Source organism: Loxodonta africana, chromosome 5 (genome assembly GCF_030014295.1).
Source record: "Loxodonta africana isolate mLoxAfr1 chromosome 5, mLoxAfr1.hap2, whole genome shotgun sequence".
NCBI lineage: Eukaryota > Metazoa > Chordata > Mammalia > Proboscidea > Elephantidae > Loxodonta > Loxodonta africana.
In genome coordinates this window covers 38,757,045-38,775,653 of record NC_087346.1, presented here as the reverse complement: position 1 = coordinate 38,775,653, position 18,609 = coordinate 38,757,045, and the positions used below count along the sequence as shown (strand labels likewise).

The 18,609-nt window shown below is 39.8% G+C and overlaps 1 protein-coding gene across 1 annotated transcript in view; it reads left to right on the top strand.

The window, feature by feature from the left end:
* Nucleotides 1-18,609, top strand: part of RRH (retinal pigment epithelium-derived rhodopsin homolog) — a 31,711-nt gene that overhangs the window by 11,629 nt on the left and 1,473 nt on the right. Inside the window, exons 2-6 of the mRNA XM_003410397.3 lie at nt 7,419-7,609; nt 9,278-9,377; nt 10,850-11,003; nt 11,936-12,104; nt 16,075-16,253. Coding sequence (XP_003410445.2) covers nt 7,419-7,609; nt 9,278-9,377; nt 10,850-11,003; nt 11,936-12,104; nt 16,075-16,253 — 793 coding nt within the window. The remainder of the gene's footprint in view (nt 1-7,418; nt 7,610-9,277; nt 9,378-10,849; nt 11,004-11,935; nt 12,105-16,074; nt 16,254-18,609) is intronic.

Genomic DNA, 18,609 nt, shown 5'->3' with positions numbered 1-18,609 from the left:
TAGAATGAGTTGGGTAGTATTCCGTCATTTTCTATGCTTTGGAATACCTTCAGAAGTAGTGGTGTTAACTCTTCTCTGAAAGTTTGGTAGAACTCTGCAGTGAAGCCGTCCGGGCCAGGGCTTTTTTTTGTTGGGAGTTTTTTGATTACTGTTTCAATCTCTTTTTTTGTTATGGGTCTATTTAGTTGTTCTACTTCTGAATGTGTTAGTTTAGGTAGGTAGTGTTTTTCCAGGAATTCATCCATTTCTTTTAGGTTTTCAAATTTGTTAGAGTACAATTTTTCATAATAATCTGAAATGATTCTTTTAATTTCATTTGGTTCTGTTGTGATGTGGTCATTCTCGTTTCTTATTCGGGTTATTTGTTTCCTTTCCTGTATTTCTTTAGTCAGTCTAGCCAATGGTTTATCAATTTTGTTAATTTTTTCAAAGAACCAGCTTTTGGCTTTGTTAATTCTTTCAATTGTTTTTCTGTTCTCTAATTCATTTAGTTCAGCTCTAATTTGTATTATTTGTTTTCTTCTGGTGCCTGATGGATTCTTCTGTTGCTCAGTTTCTATTTGTTCAAGTTGTAGGGACAGTTCTCTGATTTTGGCTCTTTCTTCTTTTTGTATGTGTGCATTTATTGATATAAACTGGCCTCTGAGCACTGCTTTTGCTGTGTCCCAGAGGTTTTGATAGGAAGTATTTTCCTTCTCGTTGCATTCTATGAATTTCCTTATTCCCTCCTTGATGTCTTCTATAACCCAGTCTTTTTTCAGGAGGGTATTATTCATTTTCCAAGTATTTGATTTCTTTTCCCTAGTTTTTCTGTTATTGATCTCTAGTTTTATTGCCTTGTGGTCTGAGAAGATGCTTTGTAATATTTCGATGTTTTGGACTCTGCAAAGGTTTGTTTTATGACCTAATATGTGGTCTATTCTAGAGAATGTTCCATGTGCGCTAGAAAAAAAAGTATATTTTGCAGCAGTTGGGTGGAGAGTTCTGTATAAGTCAATGAGGTCAAGTTGGTTGATTGTTGTAATTAGATCTTCCGTGTCTCTATTGAGCTTCTTACTGGATGTCCTGTCCTTCTCCGAAAGTGGTGTGTTGAAGTCTCCTACTATAATTGTGGAGGTATCTATCTCACTTTTCAATTCTGTTAAAATTTGATTTATGTATCTTGCAGCCCTGTCATTGGGTGCATAAATATTTAATATGGTTATGTCTTCCTGATCAATTGTCCCTTTTATCATTATATAGTGTCCTTCTTTATCCTTTGTGGTGGATTTAAGTCTAAAGTCTATTTTGTCAGAAATTAATATTGCTACTCCTCTTCTTTTTTGCTTATTGTTTGCTTGATATACTTTTTTCCATCCTTTGAGTTTTAGTTTGTTTGTGTCTCTAAGTCTAAGGTGTGTCTCTTGTAGGCAGCATATAGATGGATCGTGTTTCTTTATCCAGTCTGTGACTCTCTGTCTCTTTATTGGTGCATTTAGTTCATTTACATTCAGGGTAATTATAGGTAAATAAGTTTTTAGTGCTGTCATTTTGATGCCTTTTTACGTGTGTTGTTGACAATTTCATTTTTCCGCATACTTTTTTGTGCTGAGGCGTTTTTCTTAGTAAATTGTGAGATCCTCATTTTCATAGTGTTTGACTTTATGTTAGTTGAGTCGTTACGTTTTTCTTGGCTTTTATCTTGAGTTATAGAGTTGTTACACCTTTTTGTGGTTACCTTATTATTTACCCCTATTTTTCTAAGTAAAAACCTAACTTGTATTGTTCTATATCGCCTTGTATCACTCTCCATATGGCAGTTCAATGCCTCCTGTATTTAGTCCCTCTTTTTGATTATTGTGATCTTTTACCTATTGACTTCCATAATTCCCTGTTATGTGTATTTTTTTTTATTGTTTAATCTTAATTTGTTTTTGTGATTTCCCTATTTGAGTTGATATCAGGACGTTCTGTTTTGTGACCTTGTGTTGTGCTGATATCTGATATTATTCGTTCTCTGACCAAACAATATCCTTTAGTATTTCTTGTAGCTTTGGTTTGGTTTTTGCAAATTCTCTAAACTTGTGTTTGTCTGTAAATATCTTAATTTCGCCTTCATATTTCAGAGAGAGTTTTGCTGGATATATGATCCTTGGCTGGCAGTTTTTCTCCTTCAGTGTTCTGTATATGTGGTCCCATTCCCTTCTTGCCTGCATGGTTTCTGCTGAGTAGTCTGAACTTATTCTTATTGATTCTCCCTTGAAGGAAACCTTTCTTTTCTCCCTGGCTGCTTTTAAAATTTTCTGTTTATCTTTGGTTTTGGTGAGTTTGATGATAATATGTCTTGGTGTTTTTCTTTTTGGATCAATCTTAAATGGGGTTCGGTGAACGTCTTGGATAGATATCCTTTCGTCTTTCATGATGTCAGGGAAGTTTTCTGTCAGGAGTTCTTCAACTATTTTCTCTGTGTTTTCTGTCCCCCCTCCCTGTTCTGGGACTCCAATCATCCGCAGGTTATCCTTCTTGATAGAGTCCCACATAATTCCTAGGGTTTCTTCATTTTTTTAAATTCTTTTATCTGATTTTTTTTCAGCTATGTTGGTGTTGATTCCCTGGTCCTCCAGATGTCCCAGTCTGCATTCTAATTACTCGAGTCTGCTCCTCTGACTTCCTATTGCGTTGTCTAATTCTGTAATTTTATTGTTAATCTTTTGGATTTCTACATGTTGTCTCTCTATGTATTCTTGCAACTTATTAATTTTTCCACTATGTTCTTGAATAATCTTTTTGAGTTCTTCAACAGTTTTATCGGTGTGTTCCTTGGCTTTTTCTGCAGTTATCCTAATTTCATTTGTGATATCTTTAAGCATTCTGTAAATTAGTTTTTTATATTCTGTATCTGATAACTCCAGGATTGTATCTTCATTTGGGAAAGATTTTGATTCTTTTGTTTGGGGGGTTGTAGAAGCTGTCATGGTCTGCTTCTTTAAGTGGTTTGATATGGATTGTTGTCTCCGAGCCATCACTGGGAAACTAGTTTTTCCAGAAAACCCGCTAAAAAAAAATGCAGTCAGACCCCTATCAGAGTTCTCCCTGTGGCTCAGGCTATTCGGATGTTAATGAAGCCGCCTGGGGAGGGTGGGGGAGGGAGCAGAGAGATAGGAGAGTAGCACCTCATAATATAGCCAGAGTTGCTTGTCTTGCTTGGAATGACTATTATATTTGAGATTCCCGCGGGCGTGTAGCCTATGTGTGCTGGCTGTGTGGAGATTGCCCCCGGGGGGTCTGGCCCGCTGGAGTCACGGTCAGATCCTCCGCTTCCAGCCCCACGCCCAAAGTCAAGGCTCCCCGACTGGGACGGTGCACTCTCGACTCCAAAATCATTCGCTGCCTCCCAGGGACTTCTCGTCCCTCCAGCCGCGTGGCCGTGCCGCCCCCGCGAACCAGGTGGGCCCCCTCCCGGGGTTAGTTCAGATGGGTGGAGCAGCTCCCCGTGCTTGTGCCGTGACCGAGTGTCCCGGCTGGGACGCTGTTCTCCCCACTCCAATACCAGTCGCCGCCTCCCAGGGACTTCTCCTACCGGCTGCGTCCCACGCCGCCTGCGCGACCCGGCTGGGCCCCTTCCCGGGGTTAGTTCAGGGGGGTGGAGCAGCTCTCCGTGTTTATGCCGTACCTGCATCCAGTCCAAATCCCGGCGAGATGGTTCCCCGGCTGGGACGCTGCTCTTCCTGCTCCAAGACCAGTCCCTGCCTCCCGGGGACTTCTCCTACCGGCTGCGTCCCACCCCGCCCGCGGAACCGGCTGGTCTCCCTCCCGGGGTTAGTTCAGGGAGGTGGAGCAGCTCTCTGTGCTTGTGCCGTACCTGACTGGTACGCTGGCTCCAGGCTCTGGAAAGAATCGCTGCTTCCCCGTATTAGTTCGTTCTCCATCTCTAAATCTGTGTTTGTTGTTCTGGGTTCGTAGATTGTTATGTATGTGATCGATTCACTTGTTTTTCCGTGTCTTTGTTGTAAGAGGGATCCGAGGTAGCGTCTGCCTAGTCCGCCATCTTGGCTCCACCTTTCCCTCACTCCTCTTATAATTGTCTCTTTATCTTTGGTTTTGACAATCTTGATTATAATATGTCTTGGTGACTTTCTTTTAAGATCTACCTTATGTGGAGTTCAATGAGCATCTTGGACAGGTATCTTCTCATCTTTCACAATAGCAGGGAAGCCTTCTGCCAACGAATCCACAACAATTTTTCTCTTATCCCTCCCTGTTCCGGTACTCCAATCACTTGTAGGTTATTTCTCTTGATAGAGTCCCACATGATTCTTAAGGTTTCTTCATTTTTTAAAATTCTTTTATCTGATTTTTCTTCAGATATATTAGAGCCAAGCCATTTATCTTCAAGTTCAGGAACTCTAGCTTCTACTTGCTCAATTCTGCTCCTCTGACTTTCTATTGCATTATCTAATTCTCTAATTTTATTGTTAATCTTCTGAATTTCTGATTGCTGTCTGTCTGTGGATTTTTCCAGCTTATTGAACTTTTCATTATGTTCCTGAATAATCTTTCTAATTTCTTCAGTTGCTTTATCTTTGTGTTCCTTGGCTTGTTCTGCGTATTGCCTCATTTCCTTCCTGATGTCTTGAAGGGTTCTGTATATTAAACTTTTGTGTTCTGCATCTGATAATTCCAGGAATGTACTTTCATCTAAAAGATCTGTGGATTCTTTGTTTTGAGAGCCGGTTGAGGTGATCATTGCCTGTTTCTTTATGTGACTTGATATTGACTGTTGTCTCCAAGCCATCCATAAGTTATTGTATTAGTTTATGCTTGCTTACTGTGTCGTAGCTGCTTGCTTTGTTTTGTTTTGGTATACCCCTATGGGTTGCTTGAGTGAGCTACCTTGATTATTTTTGCCTTTGGAGCTCTGGTGTCCTGTCCCCAGCAGGCTAGAGCTGTTATCAGGTATATCAGTCTAGGAGTCTTTTCAGTTTTCTTGTATGAATTCAGCTCAGGTTTCCAGGTAGCTGATCATCGAGTGTGTGGTACAGGCTCTGTCCTACAGTCTTAGAGGGGCAGGGGTGATTGGCGTATATACTCGTACCTGATTGCAGCAGGGGGTCACGCTCTGAACAAGGCAGGGGGCTGAGAACCAACCCCCAAGTGTCTCTGAGGAAAACATGTCTCAGTTCCCTAAAGCATGCTGGTGGGTGGGCTCTGCAGAGTGACCATGGGCACCCAAAGTTTTTGGTTGTAAGGACTGAGAGGTACCCATTATCCCTGGACCCCTGTCGCAGGTGGCTGCGTGACCCAAGTTGAGCCACCAGTCCTTAGGTCCCTGTTGTGGGTAGGTGAGACCTTGTTTAATAGCCAAAGCAATGTCAAACATCAAACACCCACCTGTCCACTGCACCACTGAAATGGTTGGAGTTTGCCAACAAGGGCCTATTCTCCCGAAATAGGCCCACACAGGTCCATGCAGAAGGGAAAGGTGCTCAGGGTCCACAGACAGTTTATGCCTGGACAGGAGCCACTTCTGTCCTGAGCTCCCCCAGTTAATGGAGCTAGCAAAATATCTTTCCCCCAGTTGCAAAGTTTTTCCTTCCCCAAGGCTGGGAGGATGGCTCCAGGTGCTCACCAGAGTCTATCTCAGGCCTAGGGATTCAGCCGCTGAAGCCAGCTTGGGGGTGGCGGGGGGGGGGCGTGGTAAAATATACGCAAGTACTTAGCTGTTGCCAAGAGCTCCACGTTCTCCTCAGGTTCTGGAGGTGTGAGTAGGCTGTGTAGCTGGCTGCTTCTCCCTGAGGAAACTGCGGCCAAAAGCTAGGACCAGCCCATCTCTGCCACTGCCGCCTCTTTTGCTGCCTTTCTGGGAATGGTGCGTGAGGGCTCCCGGCTACTCAGGTCTGGCAACTCCTCTCTGCTTCTGAAAGGTCTCTTCCTTCCCTGTCCCTCAGTTCATTGTCTAAGCTTGCCTTTGATGATCAGGGCTCCCAGCTTCTCACAAATATACTCGTTTCACTTGTTTTTTCTGGGTCTTTGTTGTAAAGAGGGCTCGACGGAAGTGTCTGTCTATTCCGCCATCTTGGCTCCGCCCGAGTATTAGAAGTTTTGAGAAGAAGAGCCATGATGAATTCTATGTTGTAGCAAGCTTATTCTTCCAGCAGCGTGGAGGAGGAAAGAACAGGAATCTGGAAGATAACAGTGTTAAAGGGAAGTTTTAACTGAGGTACAAAGATATAGTAGAAGTTCTTTGCTGATACTTTTGTGTTTGTGCTTGGAAACCTTCCCTCTGTCTTCCACAATAACTGGGGATTGCTCACCAGTAATTCCCTTGCTGATGAGCACATCTTTATTGTTTGTTGCTTATAGCTCCATTAGCCCCTAGAAGTACACCTCCCTGATGAAATTGCTTCACCCTCATCCTTAGGACCCATAGTGACCCATACCTGGATTCTGGGAAACTTATGCATGCTTTGCACCAAGAAAGTGGTGTTGATCAGGCTATCATGCACATCTAGTTCACTCAACAATATTTCTCATTATAAATTATATTGACAGCCAACTCTGGGACAGAGTCAGATTCCAAACTAGGAATTTGACTAGGTGAGGTTTCATGATGGGCCAGAAAGAAGGCTCATCTTGTGTTCTGAATATCCAAACTTTGTTGGGTACATTCTTCTATAGGGGTGTGTGTGTGTGTGTGTGTGTGTGTGTGTTGGATAAAGAATTCGTATTTGGACATGTTGAGTTTCAAATAACATTGGAACAGTCATATGATCTTACACACGGTAGATGCTTAATGAATGTTTGATTGCAATGAGTTGAATGAAAAGAGAAGATGCAAGACTAGAGCATGGGTTAGGGCTGAAAATGGTGACATAAGAGCTGTTAGGACAGACTAATAGTGTTGGGTTGCTAACCAAAAGGTCGGCAGTTAGAATCCGCCAGCTGCTTTTGGAAACCCTATGGGGCAGTTCTACTTTGTTCTGTAGGATCGCTATGAGTCAGAATTGACTTGACGGCAACAGGTTTTTTTTTTTTTTTTTTTTTTTAATATTTAGAAAAAAAAGAAACTTAGACTTCAGGAAGCAGGAGAAAATTAAGCTGCCAAAAGAGAGGGTGTGGCCATTCAAGTATACTAAAAAGCACTAGGGATGATATCATGAAAGCCACGGGAGGAACTTCAGTAACAGTGATCAAAGTGATGTTAAAACCAACCCTCAATTGCTTATGCAATTGGTAGATTCTTTGTGTTTTAATTTCTTTATTTCTGTTTTATAGAGTGGCTGTGAAGATGTTATAAATAGTTTTAGGAAGAGCTGGACCTCTTCAAATAAATGAACTGAAAAAGGATTTGCTGTATTTTTGAAGGGGCTTAATATTTTGATTCTACTTTTAAACATCACAATTAAACAAAATGTGTAATTTTTTTGGTATGTTCTCAGGTATGATAAGCATTCTCAGCAACATAATAGTTCTGGGCATCTTCATTAAGTACAAGGAACTTCGGACACCCACAAATGCGATTATCATAAACCTGGCTGTTACTGATATAGGGGTCAGCAGCATTGGCTACCCCATGTCTGCTGCGTCAGATCTGCATGGAAGGTGGAAGTTTGGGTACACAGGATGTCAGGTATTGGAGACATTTGGAATTAAAGTAAAATAAATTGGATCAAGGAGACGTAAATTTAAATGTCTTAAAGAAATCCTGAGGGCTTAAATCAAATAAGAGACATTGTAGGATAATAGATGTGGTGCTTTTATTGAAAAGAGCTTTGAGAGTGACTGGGAAATATATTGTTTAATAAGAGAAATGAAATCACTAAGCATCATTATATTTTCAAAATTCCCTCAGCTCAAAGAAAAAAAAAAAAAAAGCCGAAGCAACCAGCATTTACCTAGAGAAAAAAAGTGGTTTTACATATTCAAGTGACAACCCTACTTTTCATTTGAGATAAGAAAATATTTAATGACATAATCAAGATTTCTAAGGAAGGTAGTTAAGCTACCATATTGGTGATTTTTTCTGATGGAAAGTCCTCCATGAGAATTGTTATTAAATATATTTACTGTTATTTTTACTGACAAGGAAATGAGTTAATTTACACTAGGATAGTAGGCAAATAAGGCTTTTGGCCTAATTTTTTTTTTTTCCAATAGTTTACTATTTCAAGCCATAAAATTACAGAGAATAAAATGAGAATAGTAGCAAGTAGTGAACACCCATGCATGCTTCAATCAGCTTTGTCAAATCTTGAAGTTCTGCAATATGTGCTTTAGGTCATAGAAGAATGTAAGGAGAAGGAAGAGAAATTTTAAAGATATAAAACTTTATAGATACTGATGATGCCTCATCCTATTCCCTTCCTTCCCATGAATACTTTTCTATTTTACTTCATATTTATGTCCATAAACCAGATGTGATTAATACTATCTGAATGTTTTAAGTTTTCTGTAAATAACATCATGTTCTCTGTGTTATGCAATTTCCTTTTTATTGTCCAATTTTCTGTCTTTCACGTTTATACATGTTGATGGATGTAGGTATTAACTAATTTTAACTACTACATGGTATGCCACTATATGAACGTACCACAGCTAACTGGTTATTGAGCATTTGTTTCCAGTTTTTTTTCTACTACAGACAAGGCTTCAATAAATGTTCTTATAAGTATCTCCTCCTTCAATATGTGAGCGTTTCTCCAGACACGTTGCTTAGGAGATGGATTGTTGGCTTGTAGAAGATGCTCATCTTCAGCTTTATTGTTTGTGGCAAATTGCTTTCCAAAACAATTGTACCAATTCTGAGAACTTCTACTGTATCTTGTAGTTATAATTTATGTTCTGTTGAATATTTAGTGTGGTTGTGAATATTTTCTTACATCAGAAACATTCAGGTTTCTCTTGTGTAAATAGCCCATTCATCCTTTGCTTGTTTTTCTGTTGAGTTTTTCTTTTTCTTGCTGATTGTATATATTCTCAGTACTAATCTTTTGTTCGTTACATGCATTGTACCTAATTTATGCTTTATTTTTGCACTCTGTTTATGTCTTTTGTCATGTAGAAGTTTCACCTTTACTCTTAAAATATTTTTTAAAAGTGTTTAATTAATGAAATCTCAAACACTTTCCATAAATACCTTTATTAAACCACTTACAATTTGACAATAGAAGATTGATTTTAAATTTAGTAAAATAAAAAAAATTAATATATTTAAATATATTCTACCAATGGAAAAAAATTTCAATGTTTCTTGGAAAGGCGTTTAGAATGGTAGATTCTATCCAATTTTGGTTTTCAGATTTATGCTGGATTAAATATCTTTTTTGGGATGGCAAGTATTGGATTACTCACTGTCGTGGCTGTGGATCGCTACCTGACCATCTGCCATCCTCACATAGGTACAGCACTTTTCTGAGCTTTCTAAATGGATTCATTTCTTCCTTAAGTAGCATTTGACACACATTCTCTTCAAAATGTGAACATAATGTCAGATATGTCATAGCCAATTTTTTTTTCACAGTCCATAGGTTCTCTTTTTACTCTTGGTGAAGTCATTTGATGAACGTGCATGTTTAATTTTTAAACAAAAGTCTAATATCTAAAATCTATAGGAAAATACAACACCTCTACAATAAAAAGACAAATAGTCCAATTAAAAAATGGGCAAAGGATATCAACAGACAGTTCACCAAAGAAGACATTGAGGTGGCTAACAGACACGTGAGGAAATGCTTGCCATCACTAGCCATTAGAGAAATGCAAATCAAAACTGCAATGAGATAACATCTCTCCCCGACATTACTGGCATGAATCAAAACAAAACAAATGTTGGAGAGATTGCAGGGAGATTGGAACTCTTATGCACTGCTGGTGGGAATGCAAAATGGTACAACCATTTTGGAAAACAATATGGCGCTTCCTTAAAAAGTTAGAAATAGAAATACCATATGATCCAGCAATCCCATTCCTAGTAATATATCCTAGAGAAATAAAAGTGGTCACACAAATAGACATATACACACCCATGTTCATTGCAGCATTATTCACAATAGCAAAAAGATGGAACCCTAAGTGCCCATCAACAGATGAATGGATAAACAAACTATAGTACATACACATAATGGAATACTACACAACGATAAAGAACAATGATGATTCTGGAGCACATCTCATAACATGAATGAATCTGGCAGGCATTATGCTGAGTGAAATAAGTCAATCACAAAAGAACAAATACTATATGAAACAGTTTCCACACAGGATGAAACAATCTTTGATGGTTACTAGGAAGGAAGGGAAAAACACTGACTCGATATTAGATAAGTGGTAACGTTGGTAAGGGTTAAGACAGTACACAATACTGGGGAAGTCAGCACAATTTGACCAGAGAGAAAGAAAGAAAATAAACAGGCATAATGGTTTTCACAGTCAGTCTTATCTCTCTGACTTCTCCTGTACAAAAGTATCAATGACTTCCTATTATACTTAGAATAAAATCCAAACTTCTTAACCTAGCCTCCAAGGCCCTCGTGGTCAGACCCTTGGTCTACCTTTCCAGCTTCGGCTGGGGCCATCTCACATTGGGGGACTGGCAGAGCTCTCCCACTTCAGGACCTTTGTGCATGCTGTTCCCTGTGCCTGGAAAGCTTTCCTTCCTGTTTATCCTCTGGCTGATCCTTTTTATCACTCAGGCTTCAGCTTGCATGTGACTTTTTTTCAGAATGTGAATTCACGTAGATAGGCTTTGAGTGAACCAGAAGTGTTCTGTAAAGAATCTTCTTTTTAACTTCGAATCATCAGTTAAAACAAAGTGAAGATATGGATCCTGTCATTGGTAAATGATGATAGTATTTCATATGCTTGTCAACAGGAAGAAGAATGACCTCTAACACTTACGTCAGCATGATCCTGGGGGCCTGGATCAATGGCTTGCTTTGGGCTTTGTTGCCTATCACAGGGTGGGCGAGTTATGCCCCAGATCCTACCGGTGCCACTTGTACCATAAACTGGAGGAAAAATGATGCGTAAGAGACATGTTTACACTTTAAAATCAAATGCTACTAATGTAACATTTTTCCACCATTTCAAATTTAAGCTCAGATGGCATGTTTCTCATAGAGAATGTGGCAAAGGTCTTCCCGGGTGGTGATGATGTGATTCAAGCAAGAGACAAAACTGAGAAAATGAATTATGCTTGTTTGCAAGTGAAGGTCACCCAGCTCCCTTTCTCCCCCTTACTCTGTCCCTTCCTCCCTCTCCTCAGACCCTCCTAAGGCAGCAATGAAAGGTACAAATCACCCTTACAATATTTGTACATCTCAGAGGTGGCACCGAGGGAGGGAAAACGGACTGTTAGTGGAAGGAGACAGCACTCAACTCTGGTGGTAGTTCAGGCTGATACGTCTTTTCAAGAAGATCTGATGATAAAGCATTTTCTGGGAATTAAATGCAGCAAAAGCACAGTCCCTGCAAGGATTTGCGTGGTAGTTGGTAATAATCTTCTGTATTTCCCTGGGGAAAGAGGATAAGTTAGTTCGTTAAAATGAGATTACTCAGAAAAACAAATAGAAATTTCTAAATCCAAATTCTAGAACTTTTTTCATAAAGGGTCAAAAAGTAAATATTTTAGGCTTCACAGGTTAGACAGTCTTTGACACCACTATTCAACTCTGCCATTGTACTATGAAAGCAGCTGTAGATAATATATAAATGAATGTATGGCTGTGTTCCAATAGAACTTTATTTATAAAGAAAAAGTGACAGACTGGATTTGCCCTGAGGCCATAGTTTACTAACTCCTGGTCTAAATGAACTAAAAGTCAACAATATATCCTAAGGTATTTAATAATATGACAGGGGAACAATGCCAGTATTATTTCTAATTATTGCCCCCCCTTTCCCACCCCCCTATTAAGGGCATTCAATGAGTAGTCATAATTGCTTTTTCTTATTTCAGATCTTTTGTTTCTTACACGATGACAGTTATTGTGATAAATTTTGTTGTGCCCCTTGCAGTGATGTTTTACTGCTACTACCATGTCACTCGATCCATTAAACGTCATACTGCTAGTAACTGTGCTGAGTACCTCAACAGAGACTGGTCAGATCAGTTAGATGTAACAAAGGTAAGAAATCTGAGTCCTTAAAAAAATTTTGTAATCAAGCTTTTACACATACATAGTAAAAGAGTCCCTTGGCTCTCAGCAGCCACCTCTCCCCCATCTCTGATCCTCCCTTGCCAGCTCTTTCTTCTGGTGTTTGTCTCCATATTTCTAAGTGATATGCTTATTTGCTCTTTTGGATTTTTTTGTTTGGTTTCCTACCATGGAAGATGAAGATTTGTTTCTCTTATATCACTAAACTTCTCTTCTCCTCCCCCCATCTTTCTTTCTCCTCATCCTGTCAATATAATGATAACAATATTTGACTATATTTAGAATCAATGTTTGCATTATTGTTGACTATCTGAATTTTATTTTGTGCAGGTATCTGTAGGGTACAGTGATTCACACTTTTTTATACAATTTTTTTTTCCTTTGGTGTTAATGATTCATTCATTTTTTTCACCCCTCCTCCCTTTTTTTCTGTACTGTTGTTTGCTTACCGTTCTGTGTGCCTGTCATAATTCATCCCTAAACTCTTCACCAGAAGTGTCAGTCTCCTCTCAGTATGTTCAAACACATCAGGCAATAGATTCAATTTACTATTGTCTTGGAACTACCCCTCCTAGCACTCTCCAGCCCCTTACTCTACTCTGGACTGGCTGTTCTCTAGTGCTACTGCCCAGTTAGCGGTCATCCTCAGATCTCCCTTCATCAAAAAACAAAACAACCAACCAGACAAACAAAAAAACCCAAACCCATTGCAGTTGAGTTGATTCCAACGGATGGCAATCCCATGTGTTACAGAGTAGAACTGTTCCATAAGGTTTTCTTGGTTGTAATCTTTACAGAAGCAGATCACCAGGTCTTTGTTCCATGATGATGGTGGGACGGTTTGAACAGCCAACCTTTTGGTTAGTAGCTGAGTGCAAACCATCACCTCTGGAAGTGCCCTTGGTTCTCTTCTGGGTCAAATCCTCTGTTTTCTGGATCGCATGTTTTCCTTTTTTCTCAATGTACTCCATCTGATTTGGTGGAGCGCATTCTCTGGTAGATTCCTTAGAATAATACAACCAACCAAACGTCAAACCTGGTGCAGTCCAGTCAATCCTAACTCATACCAACCTTATAGGACAGAGTAAAACTTCCTCATAGAGTTTCCCAGTAACAGCTGATAGATTTGAATTGCTGACCTTTTGGTTAGCAGCCAAGCTCTTAACAACTGAGCCACCAGGGCTCTAGGAAGAATACAAGGGAGGTAAAATTTTTAAGACTCTGCATGCCCGAAAATGTCTTAACTCTACTATTGTATTTGACTGGTAGTTTGCTATGTATAGAATTCTAGGTAGAAATGATTTTCTCAAAGAATTTCGAAGGCTTTGCTCTATAGTTTCTTAGCTTCTAGTATTGCTATTGTGAAGGCTGATGGCATTCTGACGACATCCCTTGTAGGGATCTGTGTGTTCTCTCTGGAAGCTTGTAGGATCTTCTGTCTGTGCCCTCTTTTCTGAAAGTTCACAGTGATGTGCCTGGTGTGTGTCTTTATTCATCTACCTGCTGGGTACCTGGTGAGTGCTTTCAATGAGGAGGCTCTTGTTGTCCACTTCCAGGAGGACTCTTGTATTATTTCTCTCATGATTCCTTCCTCTCTGTTTTCTCTCTTCTCTCTTCTCTTTCCCTGGAACACCTTTTATTTGGATACTTGATCTCCTGGATTTATCTTCTAATTCTCTTAAATTTTGTCTTCTATTTTCTCTCTCTTTTTTTTTTAATCCTGCTTTCTGGGAGATTTCTTCAGCCGTATGCAGAGCTGGGACTAGGACGAAGAGAGTGAGACCCTTGCCTTGGGTACAAAATTTAAGGGGCACCAAAAAGCTGAGTAATCAAGAAATGCAATATTTTTTTAATTAATTTTTATTATGCTTTAAGTGAAAGTTTACAAATCAAGTCAGTCTCTCATACAAAAATTTATACACACGTTGCTATACACTCCTGATTGCTCTCCCCCTAATGAGACAGCACACTCCCTCCCTTCTGGCCCCCTCTCTCCTCTCATCTCCCCTCCAGACAGGAGATGCCAACACAGTCTCATGTGCCTACTTGATTCAAGAAGCCCATTGTTTACCAGTAACATTTTCCATCCCATATTCCAGTCCAATCCCTGTCGGAAGAGTTGGCCCCGGGAATGGTTCCTGTCTTGGGCCAATAGAAGGTCTGGGAACCATGACCTCTGGGGTCCTTCTAGTCCCATTCTGACCACGAAGTCTGGTCTTTTTACAAGAATTTGGGGTCTGCATCCCACTGCTCTCCTGCTCCCTCAGGGGTTCTCTGTTGTGTTGCCTGTCAGGGCAGTCATTGGTTGTGGCCAAGAAATGCAATATTTTAATGCAGTATTTAAAAAAAAAAATCAATGATGAACAAAATATAAAATTTTAAATAAAGACAGGATTGGACCTTGCACTTGTAGGACACATCTCACCAGCCTCATGCTCATCTTGGCCCTGACTATGTCTTTCAACCTTTCTGTTGTATTTTAAACATTTCCAATATTACTTTTATAGGTATGATAAAAACTATTTTTTATAGGTAAAGGAATTATTTTTATACCGCAAACTCCTTTTTTGTAGCCTTCTCTTTTTGTTTTATGGATGTACTAAAAAAAAAACAACCAGTTGCTGCTGAGTTGTTTCTAACTCATAGCAATCCCGTTTGTTACAGAGTAGAACTGTGTGCTCCATGGGATTTTCTTGGCCGTAATCTTTACAGAAGCAGATTACCAGGGCTTTTCTTCCATGGTACTGCTGGGTGGGTTTGAACTGCCAACTTTTAGATTAGTTGGTGAGCTCAAACTGTTTGTGCCACCTAGGGACCTGTATGGATATATATCTTCTCTTTATTTTCAGTAGGGGGAGGAGTATGCAGTAACCCTCTTTTGAGTAAAGTATGCCAGCACCCTGCTGAGCCCAGTGTCCCCCAGTCCTGAGTCTCCCTGCTTTAACCTCCCCTAGACCACATCTCTGGGTCTCTTCCAGTGAGAGGAAGGGGCAATTGCTTGGCGGAGTGGAGAGGGAATTCAGAAACCTAGCTTCTTCTTTTTGCAGGTTGTCAACCTGTTCTACTGTTATCAGTTCCATGTATGTGCCTATGTTCAGTTATCTCTTACCTCCAATTTCTGAAACTTTCTGGAATTCAGTGGAATAAATTAGCTGTGTCTGGTTTTCCCTCACTGCTGGCTGGCTTTCCTTTTTTTTTCCCTTAAAACATTCTCATGTCTGAGAAGTAATTTGTCACTTGTCCAATTGTTATTCAGTTTCCATTAAAAAAAAAAATCTATTATATAATCACCTATTCTCTGTCTTATGGGTTTTCATCTTTTAAAAATCTCTTTTTCATCATTTTAGTGTGTGATCAGAAGGGAGCAATGTAAAGGTTATAATTTTCCATTTAAAAAAGTTCCAAGGGAGCTCCTTTACAAAAATGTCTGCCCTGTACATATTATATATCCAGCACAAATGGCCTGTGTTAGAATTCACTGAGATCAACTTAGGGTTTTATTTTTTTTCCAGATTGAGTTTAAAAAGTTGGAAAGTTATTTTTAGACTTGCAGATAATGACAGTGAGGAAAAGCAATGCCAGCAGCCCATAGCACAACTATGAGAAATGGGTTAGGAATGGATTTTCATCTGCCTCTCATTAAAGCCAGCTTTCGTACCCTCTCCTGGCACTTTTAATCCCGTGACAGACCAAAATAAAGAAGATATTCTTTACAGTATGTAATGTTCTTAAAAACAATGTAGTATACTGATTGATATATCCATTATATAAGCTCTTGTTATCATAGCTGACTTCATGCACCTAAGCAAAATATACTGAGGGAAAAATTTAGTTATTTCTTTTATGTCATTAACAACATAAACATGTTCAAATTCCAATCTAGGTAGTTTTCCATCCTATTTTAAATATTGGGTTTGGCAAACGTTTATTTCTTTTACAGATGTCTGTGATAATGATACTAATGTTTCTGGTGGCTTGGTCCCCTTATTCCATTGTGTGCTTATGGGCTTCTTTTGGTGACTCAAAGAAGATTCCACCTTCTATGGCCATCATAGCTCCACTGTTTGCAAAGTCTTCTACGTTCTACAACCCCTGTATTTATGTGGTTGCTAATAAAAAGTAAGTAATGTCTAAAAGGCTTCTGAGTAAAAAAATTGATACACGAATGTTAAAAGGCAATGGATAATGTTCTAAGACTTCTACAGAGGTAAGTGACAGAAATTCACTTCAAACTAGTGTAAACAAAAAGGATATTTGCCTCATGCAACTGAAAAATACAGCAGCCTTTAGGACCTGAAATGCCTACATCTCTAGTTCTGTGACAGGCTTTCCCACATGGTGGCAGAGACGATCATGGATAATCCAAGACCCAAGTTCTTAAGCAACTCCAAAAGCAAGCTTCAGCTCAGATGGCTGTTTAGCAGAAAAGCCCCCAGGAGGTCCCTCGTCAGTTCAGCTTGGTTCGCGTGGCTAACCAGTTCCCGTTGACTAGATTCCAACTCATGGTGACCACATGTGTGCCAGAGTAGAACTAGGGTTTCAGTGACTGATTTTTTGGAAGTAGAATGCCAATCCTTTCTTCCAAGGTGTCTCCGGATGGACTGGAACCTCCAACGTTTTGGTTAGCAGTCAAGGACATTAGCTGTTTGTATCGCCCTTACTTCACTCAAAATATATGAAATGGGTTTCCCAAAAGATGTTGTTGTTAGTTGCTGACTCCTGACGACTCCATGTGTTACAGAGTAGAACTGCTCTATAGGGTTTTTTGGGCTGCAATCTGTTTTTTTTTTTTTTTTTTAAGTAGTACTTTAGATGAAGGTTCACAGAACAAACTAGTTTTTCATTGAACAGTTAGTACACGTATTGTTTTATGACATTGGTTAACAGCCCCACGACATGTCAACACTCTCCCTCTCAACCCTGGGTTCCCTATTACCAGCTTTCCTGTCCCCTCCTGACTTCTAGTCCTTGTCCCAGGGCTGGTATGCCCCTCTAGTCTCATTTTGTTTTATGGGCCTGTCCAGTCTTTGGCTGAAGGGCGAACCTCAGGAGTGACTTCATTACTGAGTTGAAAGGGTGTCCAGGGGCCACACTCTCAGGGCTTCTCCTGTCTCTGTCAGGCCAGCAAGTCTGGTCTTTCTTTTCGAGTTAGAATTTTGTTCTACATTTTTCTCCAGCTCTGTTAGGGACCTTCTATTGTGATCCCTGTCAGAGCAGTCATTGGTGGTAGCTGGTTACCATCTAGTTGTGCTGGACTCAGTCTGGTGGAGGCCATGGTAGATGTGGTCCATTAGTCCTTTGGACTAATCTTTCCCTTGTGTCTTTGGTTTTCTTCATTCTCCCTTGCTCCCAAAGGGGTGAGACCAGTGGAGTATCCTAGATAGCTGCTCACAGGCTTTTAAGACCCAAGATGCTACTCACCGAAGTAGAATATAGAACATTTTCTTTATAAACTATGCTATGCCAATTGAGCTAGATGTTCCTTGAGACCATGGTCCCCACATTGGCTGTAATCTTAATGGAAGCAGAACACCTTCTGCAGTACCACTGGGTAGGTTCGAACCACCAACCTTTAGTTTAGCAGTGGAGTACAAACTGTGCCACCTAGGAACTTTTCCAAAAGATAGAGCAGTTCTATTACTGGAAAATGGACAAGGCAGTGTTTGGCTCCCTATGCGGTTAGCACAGTTATATATTTACCAGAACGAAAACATATCACTCAAATATAAGAGAAAAATCCAGTGCTAACATAAAGGGTTCCAGGAATTGGTAGTTATTCAGGATAACAGAATCCCCCTCTCCCTCAGATTTCCTTTCCTGCTTCCTCAGTGGAGTTGAGATTATTTCATTTCCTTTCATTGCTGGAAAAATGGAATGAACCTATCCACTGTGCTTAAATATTTGGCCAGAGAATCTCAATAGAGGTCAGGTAATTTGAACCTGGAATGCCAGTGTTGCTTTTTTTTTTTTTTAACTTTTGTATTTATGCACATGTTTGGGAATCAGCTTTAGCTACAGACATGGGAAGTGAAGAAACAAAAGTTTTAAGACCAAACAAACTAAGGATGAAGAATAAAGAACATATTTTAAGTTCAGAGCCTGTTAGTAATTCCTTTGCGTAGGTCATTTATTCTCAAACACCCTTAATTTCAACTAGCTTTTGCTCAGAACAACCCATACCCATTGCTGTTGAGTCGATTCCAATAGAGGTATGAAATACACACCCTTAGTTTAAAAACAAAACAAAACGTGATTGCAATTGACATTAGAAATGTCATTTTAAATGCATGTAATTATTGGACTATTATTAAAGGTCATCAATGCTTAGAAGCAATGGTGCAAAATTGGTCTTTAGCTGCACCATTTACCTTAGACTTTTGTGAAGTTTGTGACGGAGTCCCTGGGTGACACAAACAGTTAAAGCATTCAACTACTAACCAAACGTTCGGCGGTTCGAATGCACGCAGAGGTGCCC